The sequence below is a fragment of the Eurytemora carolleeae genome, unplaced genomic scaffold (genome assembly GCF_000591075.1).
Source record: "Eurytemora carolleeae unplaced genomic scaffold, Eaff_2.0 scaffold105, whole genome shotgun sequence".
In the NCBI taxonomy this organism is placed as follows: Eukaryota; Metazoa; Arthropoda; class Copepoda; order Calanoida; family Temoridae; genus Eurytemora; species Eurytemora carolleeae.
Genome location: NW_019396058.1, coordinates 60,471 through 75,825, shown reverse-complemented (window position 1 = coordinate 75,825; position 15,355 = coordinate 60,471). Strand labels below are relative to the sequence as shown.

The 15,355-nt window shown below is 30.1% G+C and overlaps 1 protein-coding gene across 1 annotated transcript in view; it reads right to left on the bottom strand.

Annotated features, from left to right (window-relative positions):
- Positions 1 to 12,310, bottom strand: part of LOC111708011 (FMRFamide receptor) — a 29,141-nt gene extending 16,831 nt beyond the window's left edge. Inside the window, exons 1-6 of the mRNA XM_023481244.1 lie at positions 12,239 to 12,310; positions 10,033 to 10,091; positions 8,791 to 8,874; positions 3,742 to 3,793; positions 3,230 to 3,318; positions 381 to 411 (exon numbers count right to left, since the gene is read on the bottom strand). Coding sequence (XP_023337012.1) covers positions 381 to 411; positions 3,230 to 3,318; positions 3,742 to 3,793; positions 8,791 to 8,874; positions 10,033 to 10,068 — 292 coding nt within the window. The 5' untranslated portion in view covers positions 10,069 to 10,091; positions 12,239 to 12,310. The remainder of the gene's footprint in view (positions 1 to 380; positions 412 to 3,229; positions 3,319 to 3,741; positions 3,794 to 8,790; positions 8,875 to 10,032; positions 10,092 to 12,238) is intronic.
- Between the last annotated feature and the right edge of the window lie 3,045 nt (positions 12,311 to 15,355).

Here is a 15,355-nt window from a genome sequence, read left to right as displayed (position 1 = left end):
AGTCTCAAGAGTTCCGCCAAAGCCAAACCAAATATATTCAGTATTCTCATGTGATTCATATAGTTGTTTTGATCTCGATATTATATAAAAAAATATATAGTTACTGAACCAGCCTAGTCTCGGTATTAGACTTCTATAAAGGTTTAATATTTAATTTCATATTTTTCATATTTTTCAACTGTTTTGTGATAATTACTTCATTCTTGGTTATATAATCAGATCAACTTTTTGTGATTTTTATATTTTTTTCAAACATTTTTATCTGAAGAAAAAATGAATAAAAAGGAAATTACGTTGTAATTTTATGTGTCTTTTTAAGGATACTGTTGTAAGTTGTAAATCGAATATGATACTCTATAAATGAAAGAAAATAAATTTACCTATGGTTATGAGACCAACTGTTTTGGAGAACTGTAAAAAAAAAGAAAATTAGTTTTTATCCTGATACTATCCTGATCCTATCCTGATCCTATCCTGATACTATCCTGATCCTATCCTGATCCTATCTTGTAGTAATTAAACTTTATCTTTAGAAATCCTAAACTTTCTTGGAATTGATAAGTCTGAAATATCTGTGATATTAAATATCTTAAAGGATTCTAATTCTGAATTTTGTTCTACATTTTCATTTGTTGCAATGCATTTGAAAACTAAATTATTCTCACTAAATGTAAAGCAGATTTTATTGATAGTTTGCTAAACAGTTGATAGTTTGCTAAACAGTTGATAGTTTGATAAACAGTTGATAGTTTGCTAAACAGTTGATATTTTGCTAAACAGTTGATAGTTTGCTAAACAGTTGATATTTTGCTAAACAGTTGATAGTTTGATAAACAGTTGATAGTTTGATAAACAGCTGATAGTTTGATAAACAGCTGATAGTTTGCTAAACATTTGATAGTTTGCTAAACAGTTTATAGTTTGCTAAACAGTTGATAGTTTGCTAAACAGTTGATAGTTTGCTAAACAGTTAATAGTTTGCTAAACAGCTGATAGTTTGATAAATAGTTGATAGTTTGCTAAACAGCTGATAGTTTGCTAAACAGTTGATAGTTTGCTAAACAGTTGATAGTTTGGAAAGCAGCTGATAGTTTTGTAATCAGTTGATAGTTTGCTAAACAGCTGATAGTTTGCTAAACAGCTGATAGTTTTCAAAACAGATGATACCTTGCTGAACCGCGATAGTTTGCTAAACCGTTGATAGTTTCCTAAACAGATGATAGTTTGCTGAACCGATGACAGTTTGCTAAGCAAATTATACCTTTCTGAACCGTGATAGTTTGCTAAACCGCTGATAGGTTGCTGTCGCTAAACAGATGATACTTTGCTAAACAGATACTATTTTGCTGAACCACTAATAGTTGACAGTTGATAAGCATCTGAAAGTTTGCTAAACAGCAAATAGTTGATAAATAGTTTAAAGTTGGCTTAACAGCTGATAGTTTCGAAAAGGCGATTTTACTAACAGCTAATAATAAGGAAAGGAAATTTAACTCTAAAACTTTTCATTTTATAATTTTCTATGGTTTGAATAGATGATGAATAAAGTGAACAATGTATGAAGATAAATCGATCAATCCCTGTACAATATAGAACAGATTTAACGTTTACCGAAAAGATAATGCATTTAAGGTTTGCATCCAGATTTTCTACTGTTTAATAGTTTTAAACTATGTTATACAAGCAAAAAGCTAAAAAAAATATACCCTAAATTTTTTCATGTTTCCTTACACATTTAAAGTTTTCCCATTGTATACAATAAAACAATAAAATCTTTAAAACAAAAGAATTTCTCCTATTGATTATGACAGCTGCCCTATGTTTACATGCAAAAGCTAGAAAGTAAGAAAAGCTTCACTAAAATGTCGTCTATATTATATATTGGTATATAGGAATGTAGAAAGGTTTTTCAAATACTATAATTAGATAAATATTCTCCTATATTCCACGTGACTTATTCAATACTTTTACCCTGGGATATAGGTATAGTGCACCAAAGGGGAAACCTGAGGCCGAATTTAAAGAATTTGAGCCGCGGTTTAAATTTAAGCCGCGGCTTAATTATTGTTGGTTTCACTTAAAATTGTATCAAATGTTTCAAGATTCAAGCCGGCGCTCAATATAAACCGAGTTTTGGCGGATTTAAGCCGCGACTTAAATTCTTTAAATTCGGCCTCTGACTCATTATATAAATAGGCAATATGAGATTAGCAGAACCAGTGATAAAATAACAAGGTTTTTATAGTTTCAAATTTTTATCTAAAGTGCCAGACTGAGACAACAGAGATTGCCAGTAAAAGTGGGGTTTAGCGGAGAGAGTGTAAAACCTATATGCTCAGTATCATAAAGATCAAGTATATGATGCAGTACCAATTCTAGTATTCCCCTTAAAGGAATTGAGTTTTTGCCACAAACTCAAATCTTCTGATCCCAATATCTTTGCAACCTGATTTTAAACTTAGCTTATTTTATCTTTAAGTATTAATAGTTTGAAATATCTAAGGTCTTCGACATTTGGTTACAAAGATATATAGATTAGAAAATCAGATTTTGTGGCAAAAACTTAACTCCTTTTAGGAACTTTGTAATGCACAGTTTTCCAAAAACCTATCCTACCCTCTGAAAGTTATCTACCAGTCCTAAATTCTTAAGTTACTTATCCATCCTGTCATATTATTTTTTTATCTATGAAGCATTTTTATTAGCCTAAGTATAGTCGGATAGGATTTTTTTGTAATTCATCCACTAGTCATATTTGTTCACTATTTAGTCCCTTAATCGAAGGTCTGTGCAGTACTAAGTAGAAGTAAAAAGTTCCTGTACTCGAAGTCCCTCTGTCAATGTCCTTGTTTGACAGTTAGGTGCTTATCCCTGTTTTCCTCTTTTAGAACAAAAGTCCTTATGGTCCGATATAATCCTTATTATATTTCTTGTTGTTCTTATTTCTTCTTAGGTTGTCAGGATTTTTTTAACCTTAAATGATATATGTCTTGTAATACTCATGAGAAATAACATACATACAGGTTTTTTTGAGAGATAAATTAAGAATGGCTGACTTGTGATGTTTCTCTATCTCTGTAGGACAATTATAAATATAAATGAATGTATCTATGTACCTGCTTATAATCTATGTATCTAATATCTATGTATATATGTATATATTTGTATATATGTACCTGCTTGTAATCTATGTATCTATGTATGTATGTTTATATTTGTATCTATGTACCTGCTTGTAATGCCTGAACTCTGTTGTATCCTCAAGTAAACTCTGATGGAAGCAACCATCCTCGTTACTTATATTCAAACCTGGGTTCTCTGAAACAATATAATTATGAGAACAACATGATGAACATTTGTTCATTAGAAAAACTAGAAGAAGGGTTGAGATTCTAAGGATCTAATGTTTTGAATTGTTTAGTCTAATTCTGCAATATGACCTCTTATTTTGTAACATGTCTTTAAAGCCTAATTTAATTAATAAGTTAAAACTCTGAAAAAATTTCTGTAAACCAAGAAGTAATTGAATCACCAACCGCCGGTTCAAATCCGGACTCACCGATTCAAAGTTAAAAGGATTTGGGTAGTTCATTGAAGAGTGAATCAGTGATTCAGGATTTGAACCGCGGTCGCGAGTAGTTCAACTATCTCTGCAATTTATAATTTTTTTGTAAAGCGTTTCTTGTGTTTCTAGTATCAGCTTTTGTCATCTGTAATTTGTATTATGTAATATTAATATACCTGTCCTGTTCTCTGTTGGGGGATTTAGGGAGCAGGTTATATTATCCACCCACTAAAATAGGTTACATTATCCACTAAAATAGGTTATATTATCCACTAAAATAGGTTACATTTTCCACTAAAATAGGTTATATTATCCACTGAAATAGGTTATATTGTCCACTAAAATAGGTTATATTATCCACTGAAATAGGTTATATTTTCCACTAAAATAGGTTATATTATCCACTGAAATAGGTTATATTGTCCACTAAAATAGGTTATATTATCCACTGAAATAGGTTATATTGTCCACTAAAATAGGTTATATTATCCACTGAAATAGGTTATATAATCCACTAAAATAGGATGTATTATTTACTATAATAAGCTATATTATCCACTATAATAGATCACATTATCCACTATAATAGATTACATTATCCACTATAATAGATTACATTATTCACTTTAATAGATTACATTATCCACACACTGAAATAGGTTTCATTATCCACCTTCTACAGTAGATTACATTATCCAATAAAACAGGTTTGTTGACCATGAAAACAACTACTAAACCCGCCCCCATCCCTAAGTTGTCTTTACCAATACCCCTCTCGGAGAAACTCCAAACCAAAGCAAGTCTGCGTTCAAATTTATCTCTACTCTCTGATAAAAGGAACAATATACAGTAAGATATTTTACTAAGTGAAAGATCAAATCCATAAATAACTTTACAATTCATAGTAAATTCCACTTTAACAACCGGGTTTATATTTTCAGAAGTATTTACAATTGTTTCCATCAAACCCTCAGACCCTTGATATTTTCACTCAGACACAAAAGAAAAACTAGCAAGATATATTATAAATATTCAACTACATTGTCATTTATTTTTAATATACCTGTATTTTATTGCAGGTTTGAAATATATCAGTTATCGAGATTTTATTATTTATTGAAATAGGTAGCATAATCCACCCACTAAAATAGGTTATATTATCCACTGAAATAGGTTACATTATCTAAACACTGAAATAGGTTACACTATCCATCCACTGAAAAAGGTTATATTTTCCACAATAATAGATTACATGTTCCCCAAAAACAGGTTACATTATTAAACTAATAATACTATCTACAAACTAAATTTTATTAAATATTCGAACCTCCTCTAAATTTTGTTCAATAAGCTAAATCTAGAAATGCATATTGTTACTTGGATGTCTGAAGGATTTATGGGAACGATTTCTTTGTTTCAAGTCTATTGAGCCACACTAACAAAAATAGTATATTCTGCCTAGGGATGGGAAAATATAGTATATTCTGCCTAGGGATGGGAAAATATAGTCTATTCTGCCTAGGGATGGGAAAATTTCCGTAAACGAAACGGAGGTCTTTGAAAATTAACGAAAGAGTCTGTGAACGAACGACAAAACCGTTAACTTTTAAATCATTAACTAACGGAAATAGCCGTTTTTGAAGAATTGAAATTGACGGCTAAAAAAAGCAACAAATGTGTTTTAAAAAACGGCGAATTTCGTTCTTTTTTTTCTGCTTAAAATTGCATGAAACTTGTAGATAATAAAATATAATTTTTTTATGTATCTTGATGTTTTTAAACGCCGTCTTTTGGGTTTCCCCTCTCTTTTTTGTTGAATTATAGAATTTTATGCATTTTATGAATTTTACGTGTTTTGTTGTTTTTGAATGGTGTCTTAATTTTTCCCAGCAATTTTTGCATAAAATAATCGTTAACGTCATGTGAACGGCTGGAGCCGTTAACGTTTTCTAAAATATCTGCAGTTAATGCTGTCAATTATATCGAGATCGTTATCTAACGGTACCTTTAACAAACTGAAAATACAGTTAAAAAAACGAATGTTCAATTTCCAGCTAAAAAAGAATGATTAAGTGTAAAACTAAATGTTAATTCAGAACGTGATCAGCCTTATATTGTAAATGCACTATGTTTTTTACAAACTCAATCTCATTGAGAAACAAGGAACAAAATCTAGTATTGAAAAGTAGTGTAACATGAATACCACGGTACAAAGTAACAAAAAGTACTGTAATGATTTGAAAATATTAATAGTCGATTTGATCAGGTTTACTTAAATAATATTTTAGCTATTCTTTTCAATAAATAAATAAAGTTTTCAGTCATCGGAGAAACAAGGAACAAAATCTAGTATTGAAAAGTAGTGTAACATGAATACCACGGTACAAAGTAACAAAAAGTACTGTAATGATTTGAAAATATTAATAGTCGATTTGATCAGGTTTACTTAAATAATATTTTAGCTATTCTTTTCAATAAATAAATAAAGTTTTCAGTCATCGGAGAAACAAGGAACAAAATCTAGTATTGAAAAGTAGTGTAACATGAATACCACGGTACAAAGTAACAAAAAGTACTGTAATGATTTGAAAATATTAATAGTCGATTTGATCAGGTTTACTTAAATAATATTTTAGCTATTCTTTTCAATAAATAAATAAAGTTTTCAGTCATCGGCTGCATTTTGCGGATTTATAATTTTCTAAATAAAGATGCACATATCATAATTAATTGTTTTTGATGGGAAGAAAATGCGTTTTTAATTGTAGATATTTTATAAAGTTAAATGAAAAATAGTTTGTTTAGAATAGGATAAATGTAACCTATTGCTATAAATCTTTAAAACTAGTTCAGTAATTATAAAATAGTTTGTATTCGGTTAAAAAACCTAATAATAGATCGAAGGCTTTTATAGAAAACAAAAAACCTGAAATTCCAGAAATAACTAAAAAATCACAGATAAAATTCAATAAACGACATTTAATTTATATCCAAGATTGTAAACATGTTTTAACGGAAATTTAGTCCTTGCCACAAACTCTGTTTCTAATCTATCTTTGTAACAGTTTGCAGGCGCGGATCCCGTAGGGGGTATGGGGGGTGAAGAGTATCTTTTGACCCCCCTTTTCTGGAGACTAACATAAAAGTTTACTGTAACTTTTTTCCAGTAGATACTTTAATATGCTTTAACAAAAAGCTAGCATGAACGATGACAGATTAAATGATCTGGCCATAATGAACATTCATAGAGACATCTTAGAAACCGTAAAACCCACAAAAGTGTAAAAAGGTTTTCTAGACAAAAATACCCGTAAAATTTAATTAGATATACAATAGGTTCAGGGTTCATTTATCTTCATTTTTAACAACAGAAATGATTATAAAATGCATAACAAAGTTGGCAGGCTTTCTTTATTCTGGAAGATTAGATCTTATATCTTTATACAACTTTGCGAACTTTACTTTTAATCCTCATGTTTAGTAGTTTGCATATAAATAATTTATTTTTAAAAATTTTAATAGGGATGGGCAATATCCAGATTCATTTTACAGGAACTTTTAGTGTTTTTAGACTTTTAAAAGGTATTACGACAATATGAGAAGGTTCCAACATTTTAAAACTTTATTCTGTAGAAGTTCGTAAAACATGCAAATCTGTTACCCTCGAAGAAAATATAAGGCAAAAATTATAGTTTTTGGGTTTTTAGTTTCTTTTTTGCCTTATGTTTTCACCTAGGATAACAAATTTGCATTAATAATAATAATAATAATTAATAATAGTAAACTTCTACAGAAGACAAGTATAAACCGTTGAACCCGTAAATCTTTAAAAGTCGAAAAGTATTGAAAGTTTCTGTAAAAAGAATCTAACAATTGCCCATCGCTATATTTAAACCTACAGGGTTAACCACAAAGAATAGGAGTTAAGAACAATCTTGAAATCGCATGGGGTAACTTGTAACTTAATTAGTTACATGAAAAAACACCCTGAACCTTAAACAATATGTAAAATTGTAACTAGAAATCATGTAATGCCAATGGAAATAGAAATATATTTTTTATAGAGTAATATATCTGAGTAAAAAAATTGTAAGTTCAGCTCTAAGGTAGAAATAATTTTTCATACTATAGGAATAATCTTCTGTTTTGAGCACTTAAAATACTCACTTTCAATGCTTATTTCTTTCTTTTTTAATTTGCGGGGGGCTACGCCCCCCTGCACCCCCTCGCTCACTACGTTAGCTCGGTACTATACCCTATATTATTTAGACTTTGACCCTCCCCTTTTTAAAAGCTGGATCCGCCCCTATCCGTTTGCAGTAGACCTTCATATCTGAAAATTAAAATCTTTTTTATAAAAATCTTTAGAAAAGAAAAAAAAGTTGCACATTTTAAAAGTAATTGGGCGGATTAAACTTACAGAGCTAATTTATATATTTTAACATATCTAATCTTTTTTTCATGAAAAACAATGACATTTTTTATTTTAAATTCTTTTTTGGGATCTTTGTATGGATTGTTCCAGAGAAATCAATTTAGTTTTTAATACTTTTTTGAGAAAACACAAAACAAAAACAGTTGTTGAAACTATAACATAAATTGATCATACATATCTAGATTGTAGTTAGGTCTTAAAAATTTAGATATTCAGTCGAATAAGACAAGTTTTTAGGGACACCATTAACTTTTCCGGGAAACTTCAAATTACTCTTCCAATTTTCAATTGCTGGAATGTAAAATTCATTTATCCATTCTGTGAATTTTTAATCGAACAAACGGTCAAAAAATGTATAAACTATTTTATTGGAGCTAGTTTTACCCTTAAAATTAAACCCGGTACGAAAATTCAGGGTTGCAGAATTTAAAATTGTTATCCTTCTCTCAACTAAACGTTTTGAGGGATGAAACAATAATTTAATTTTGCAGATATTTTTTAGTAAAGTACATAAAGTATAATATTTCTACTAATGTGAAACGTCCGGCAATCAAATATAAGACTAACCCCATCTCCACGGATGTATTTACATCTTCTTTCTGCTACAACCCATTAGTTTATATAATTTTGATACGAGCGAGGCAAATATCTATTTGGTTGAATATTTTTTCGTTTCTTTCAATAGTTCTTAGAAAAGTTTATTTAAATCTGGCCATGAAGTTTACTTCAATTTGACGTGACGTGACGTGACATGACGTGACGGGGGGGGGGGGTATTGTTTTTTACGTACCGAGCAGGGTGGTTTGTATATCTCCTTACAGCCCAAGGTAGCTAGGGTTATATTTATGAACCCCTCCTCCAAACCAGCAGTAAACTAAACAGAAACCATATTTGTGTAAAGGGAAAAAATCTGAGTTTGTGACAAAGACTCAATTTCTTTCTTATAGAAAAAAACTTTGCCCAGACGAAGGTTTGCACGGGAATCACTTAAAACCCCCATTTATTTTAGACTTCTTTAAAAACTAAGTTTTCTGATATTTTTATTTTTTCTAACCATTTGTTGTTTAGTTTATGGCTTTAAACGAGAGGTTTGATGTTATTTTTAAATGTTTTCCACAGAAGGCAACCATACAAATATTTCTAAGTTTTCTTCTTTTTTTTTGAAAAAAAAATTGTAATCGAGCACTGAGAAATGTTGAAAGAAGGTTTTGATGCGTCAACTTAATGAAACAAAAAAAATTCCCCCCGGCCCCACATCCTTCACTCTTCCCATTCAAACAACTGTTGAAAACAAACAAATTGATATTAATAAGCATAAAATAACAATATGCAACAGTGCTTGTACATCTACAGAAAACATTTGTATTATTTTGCATAATAATAAGAATGCTAATATAATTCAAACTGAAAATAACAGATTAGACAGATAGAAAAAGAGAATTTGTAATTGAATTAGTTCAGAAAACAGATTTGGATTACTGCAGTGCCAGAATCAGCTTGTATTTGGTTTCTTAGAAAGTTAGAAATAAAAGAATGTCCCACAATCGTTTTTAATCTTTAAAATAATTTGCGGCATTTATTCATGAACCTTATTTAAAAAGTAACACTCTTCAGACAATAATTAAAATATGTTGTCTGTATTTTTAGTGTTATCAAATTTAGAACGATATAATCAAGAATAGTAAACAGATTTAGACATTCTTTGAATCTCCAGTAATTTTGCAAGCACAAAAACGACAGACCACAATTAAAAAATGCCAGGACTAGGAGTAATTCGTGATTTTTGTTTGAAGCTAGAAACATAGTGTAGAGTTGGTTGACAAATGAATGCCGCAACTGTTTGTAAAGCCTGTAATGTATTATTTCTCAAGTGTCATGTTGTGTGAAACACCCTGTACTATATTATTTCTCAAGGTAGATGTTGAGTGAAACACCCTGTATTATATTATTTCTCAAGCGTAATGTTGAGTGGAACACCCTGTATTTTATTATAGTGTAATGTTGAGTGAAACACCCTGTATAATATTATTACCTGGTCCAGGGTTTCTGTAGTAGAAGATATCTCCATGTTAGACAAAGATCAGAGGAAATCTTAACAATATTAATTTATAATTATTTGACCATGCTAACATAAAGTTCTATGCCTAGCAGTAGCAAAACATAAAGTTCTATGCCTGGCAGTAGCAAAACATAAAGTTCTATGCCTGGCCGTAGCAAAACATAATGTTCTATGCCTGGCAGTAGCAAAACATAAAGTTCTATGCCTGGCAGTAGCAAAACATAAAGTTCTATCCCTGGCAGTAGCAAAACATAAAGTTGTATGCCTGGCCGTAGCAAAACATAATGTTCTATGTCTGGCATTAGCAAAACATAAAGTTCTATGCCTGGCAGTAGCAAAAGATAAAGTTTTAAACCTGGCAGTAGCAAAACATAAAGTTCTATGCCAGGCAGTAGCAAAACATAAAGTTTTATGCCTGGCAGTAGTAAAACATAAAGTTCTATGCCTGGCAGTAGCAAAACATAAAGTTCTATGCCTGGCAGTAGCAAAACATAAAGTTCTATGTCTGGCAGTAGCAAAACATAAAGTTCTATGCCTGGCAGTAGCAAAACTGTTTAAAACTTTGATTCAAATACCATAACATATTATTTCGAATAACTCAGAAAAAGTTTTTTTTTATCAATTTCTGAAGACAAGGACATCAGTTGGAACTAATATTGGTTGCGATCAACTCCTTTCGTCTATACCCCTTTCATTTTACCTTAACAGTCCCTTTAAGTTCCTATGGAACGTTTATTGTCAACTTTCTTATGTCATTTTTGATTTCATGTTTCTTTTTGATTTTTAATTTAGTTTTACTGTGAGAATACTATTGGTCTCTCTAGTTTTGATTTAAAATATTGCAATGAAGATGAAACACTGCAATTGAGCAGTGTATACAGACCCCTTTCACTGAGTTAGTTTATTTTTAAACAACTTGTAAAACTATTATCTTTTTAACAAAATGAAATACACATATAGATGTAGGTCGTCTTCCTATTCCGTAATTTTATCGGTCTTACTGGTAACAATCTTTGCTTTAGAACTAAATCGAACGCGCACATTATTACTTAAATGTCGTCTGTGTATAGTTTTGTGTCACTGAACAATTATTATATTTTTCTTTTCCAATTTATGTAAGCTGACCTTGTAAGTCTTTTAAAAGGTCAAATTTCGGAAAACTAAATACGTGCTAAAATGTTTACGATGTAAAACATAGTTTTTTTTTCAAACCATAGATGCACGCAATATTCGACGCTCCAATATGTTAAAATAAAGCGGTTTATCTGATGTTTAAAATTTATTGATGTTGGCAAATTCGGATAAAATAATAACAAGTTTGGAATAAAATGCAGAATAAATTATCATGAATATGAAAATTTTGATTTAATTAAGAACATCTACTTTTAGTTATAGACCTTTATTAAACCTTTGTAGACATTTGATATTTAAAACTATGATTTCTGATAGATCAAATAGCCTAAGCTTGAAATATCAAAGGTTTGCACCATCAGGTTGCAAAACTAAATGTATTTAATTTGTAGCCAAAACTCAGTTTCATTTCCTAAATTTTTAACACGATTTAAAATTTTTCTGTAGATCAAAGGTTCTTGCTTTTTAGATTACATTTTGTATCGAGAAAATTTCTGTCTAAACACGACTTTAAGACTTTAAAAGTTCAAATACTTGATTTTAAAGTATTAAAAATCTATGTTTTAAATATCTACTCCAAAGGAATTGAGTCTTTGAAACAAACTATAACTATCTAATCCCTAAATCTTTGCAACTAGATGATGTTGTAGACCTTAGATATTTCAAACTATGATATCTGCAGAATTAAATAATCTTAGTTTGAAACTTCAAAGGCTTACACCAACAGGTTGCAAAGATATAGGGATTAGAAAATTAAAATTTGTGGCAATGACTCAAATCCTTTAAAAATCCTGAAGATTTCTGAAGTTTTTTAAATTGTGTTGGGGTCAAACTAACTTGTTCCATGAATATTTTGTTTGCTATAATTTAGTATCATTAGGATACGAATGTCCAACTACAGGGACATCAAATTAAAAAATTTAATTTTTTTTAAAATCCAAAATATTCTTTTAATCAAAATATGTTCAAATTGATGGTCTAGTGAATTAAAATATTTCCATACAAGTATTTTATCTTTAACAAGATTTTATTGTCACCAGATACGTACCTTGTCAGTTAGATATTCATCTTTCGATATTCACGTCATATTTTACTTTTCATTGTCTAAATGTGTAAATCTGAAAATATTCATTTCTTAACTATCATTCATAGCAAGGAACTATATACAGGAACGCCAAACTCAGATATACGCAAATTGTGTAATGTACTCTGTTCAGTGGGGGGAATGTAAACAAACCCAGTGCCCCCAAAGAAGTTGAAGGAAAGGGACTAAAGCTCTGATGTGATATTACAGTCCAGCAAAAAACAAGTTAATATGTCAAGTTAGAGCGAATACTTATGATTTTTGGCTTTCTGGTCAATACGGAAAATACATAGCAATATATTCTTACTCCACCCCTTAGGCCCTTTTCCTTCAAAAATGATTCGTTGCCCTTGAATTCTTTGTTTTGATCTCCTCCCACTGTAGTACACAGATTTGACGCATCAGATATGGCGGTTCCTGGTCTATATATTTCTTGATTCAGAAAATTATCGGTAATAAAACTTAATGGATTTTAGTTCTTCTGGGAGTAAATGATACATTGTTTTTAATATATTTGATTATATTAAAAAAGATGTATTTTTTCAAGTATGCACCATGGTTATAGTAGGTTTGAGAATTTTCCTGTTAATTTCATGGTATATTGGTCTTGAGAAATATTACAAGGAATAGGATTTAAGCTTGTCTTCTCGGAAAAAAGACCAAATTTCACGTTTTAAAATCATTTTTAATAAGAGTATAATATATAATAGTATATTTGCTATTCTTCTATTCGGCCATGAAGAATATTAAACACAGGGGATTCTTTTCATATTTGTAATCGTTCACAACAATTCTGTTTAAGCTGTTGCATTTATGAAAAATAATAAAAGTTCACAATTTTTCAAGTTTTATCAACCATAAACCTTCCTTGGGGTCATGTGAGTTTCCACATAAAGTTTGGACTGGATCGGTTCAGATGTTTTGACTTTTTAAACTTTATCCGCCTGAAATCCAGAAACGCGATTGATAACTTGCCTAAAACTCAAATGTTCTTATATTTTTGCAACCTTTTGTACTAGACTTTTGATATTAAAACGAAGAATTAAACAGTCAAACTTTAAAAAATCAAAGGTTTCACACCATCAGTGTGCAAAGATATAGGGATTAGAAAATTAGAGTTTGTGGCAAAAACAGAACGTTAGTAATACGATTTAAAAAGTGCCAACGTAACATTTGTTTAATGAGTGATTTCCTAATAACAATTCCAAGGTATGTTTCAAGCTTTAAAACGTGATGCTTGGGAACATAAAATTTTTTAATTTTTTTCATTAATTTTGAAAATGCAAGAAATATCCAAACAATGCTAAATAGATGAACTAATACAAGTTAATTTAACAAGATAAACAAATTTATTCAAGTTTTAATTAATTATTTTATTATTCATTAATTGTAAATGAATGATATCTAGTGAAAGACTTAAATTAATTGAAAATTTTAATCCCGACGCACCACGCACCTACAAAACTGTGTCTTTTTTTAAAAAAGAACTGATTACTAGCCCCAAGTTCTTACTTCTATTCTTTATATCTTTGCAACCGATGATATATATCGTAGACCTTTGATATTTCAAACTAGAATTTTGCTAGATATTTCTTGTAATATCCTAAATACTTTTGAGAAAATCAAACTTTACAGCACCGTGCATGTTATAATGTACAGAATACACATAGTTTAAAATAATAGCACCATGATTAAGTTATAGCATTGTTTTATAAAATTGACCATGAATGATAAAGTGCACTCTAGTTTTTTAATAATTTATGTCATGTTTCTCAGAATTTAAATCTTGAACGCCATTTCATTCATTCAGACAACAATACCTAGAAAATGGCCATCCTAGAATTTCTCGAAAAAAAAATTAACAAAATAATTTTACAATCTAATCCTGATTTTTATTGGATATCTTAGTTTTTGTCGATTTAGTCCTAAAACAAAAAATTAAACTTAATTTATTTGTTTTTTATATGGAAAAATACAATTTATTTTTTACTGGGTTCTTAGAACTTTGAAAGGGCGGATTGGCTGCCATTAAGAGTACGGTGTAATTTATATTCATTTTGCGAATTGGCCGCCACATTAAGAGTACGGTGTGTTTTATATTAATTTTCAGGATTGACCGCGTAATTAAGAGTACGCTGTGATTTATATTCATTTTGAGGATTGACCAACATTAAGAGTACGGTGTAATTTATATTCATTTTAGGATTGGCTGCCATTAAGAGTACGGTGTGATTTATATTAATCTTGAGGATTGACCGACATTAAGAGTACAGTGTGATTTATATTCATTTTGAGGATTAACCGACATTAAGAGTACGGTGTGATTTAAAATCATTTTGAGGATTGACCGACATTAAGAGTACGGTGTGATTTATATTAATCTTGAGGATAAACCGACATTAAGAGTACGGTGTGATTTATATTCATTTTGAGGATTGACCGACATTAAGAGTACGGTGTGATTTAAAATCATTTTGAGGATTGACCGACATTAAGAGTACGGTGTGATTTAAAATCATTTTGAGGATTGACCGACATTAAGAGTACGGTGTGATTTATATTAATTTTAAGGATTGACCGCTATTAAGAGTACGGTGTGATTTATATTAATTTTGAGGATTGACCGACATTAAGAGTACGGTGTGATTTATATTAATAGACAATAAAATACACTATTGTTGTTATGATTACTTTGGTCCAATCGTTTGGCCAGCTATAGCTAACACATATAAATGAGCGAAGAGCTCTTCATTTTGTAGGTTTATATATAATATAAAAGGTATATTAGTTGCCCAGAGGTCGGCTCTGTACTTATGTCTGAAATGTCTTACAAATCCTAAAGAGCCAATTTACATTTTAAGAGAGAGAACAAATCGAAAAGAAAAGCTGGGAAAACATCAAATTAGACGCCAACATGTTCTGGGTTTAATGTTAATGAACAATAATTACCAAGGAAACAGTGGACTTATTGCAAACAAATTCTGAGAAACAGAAAATAGTTTGGTTGAGTGGTATTTAGATCAATCATTTTAAATCAAAATTCATAATTTTAAGGATGCATAAACTGAAAATATAGAAAAT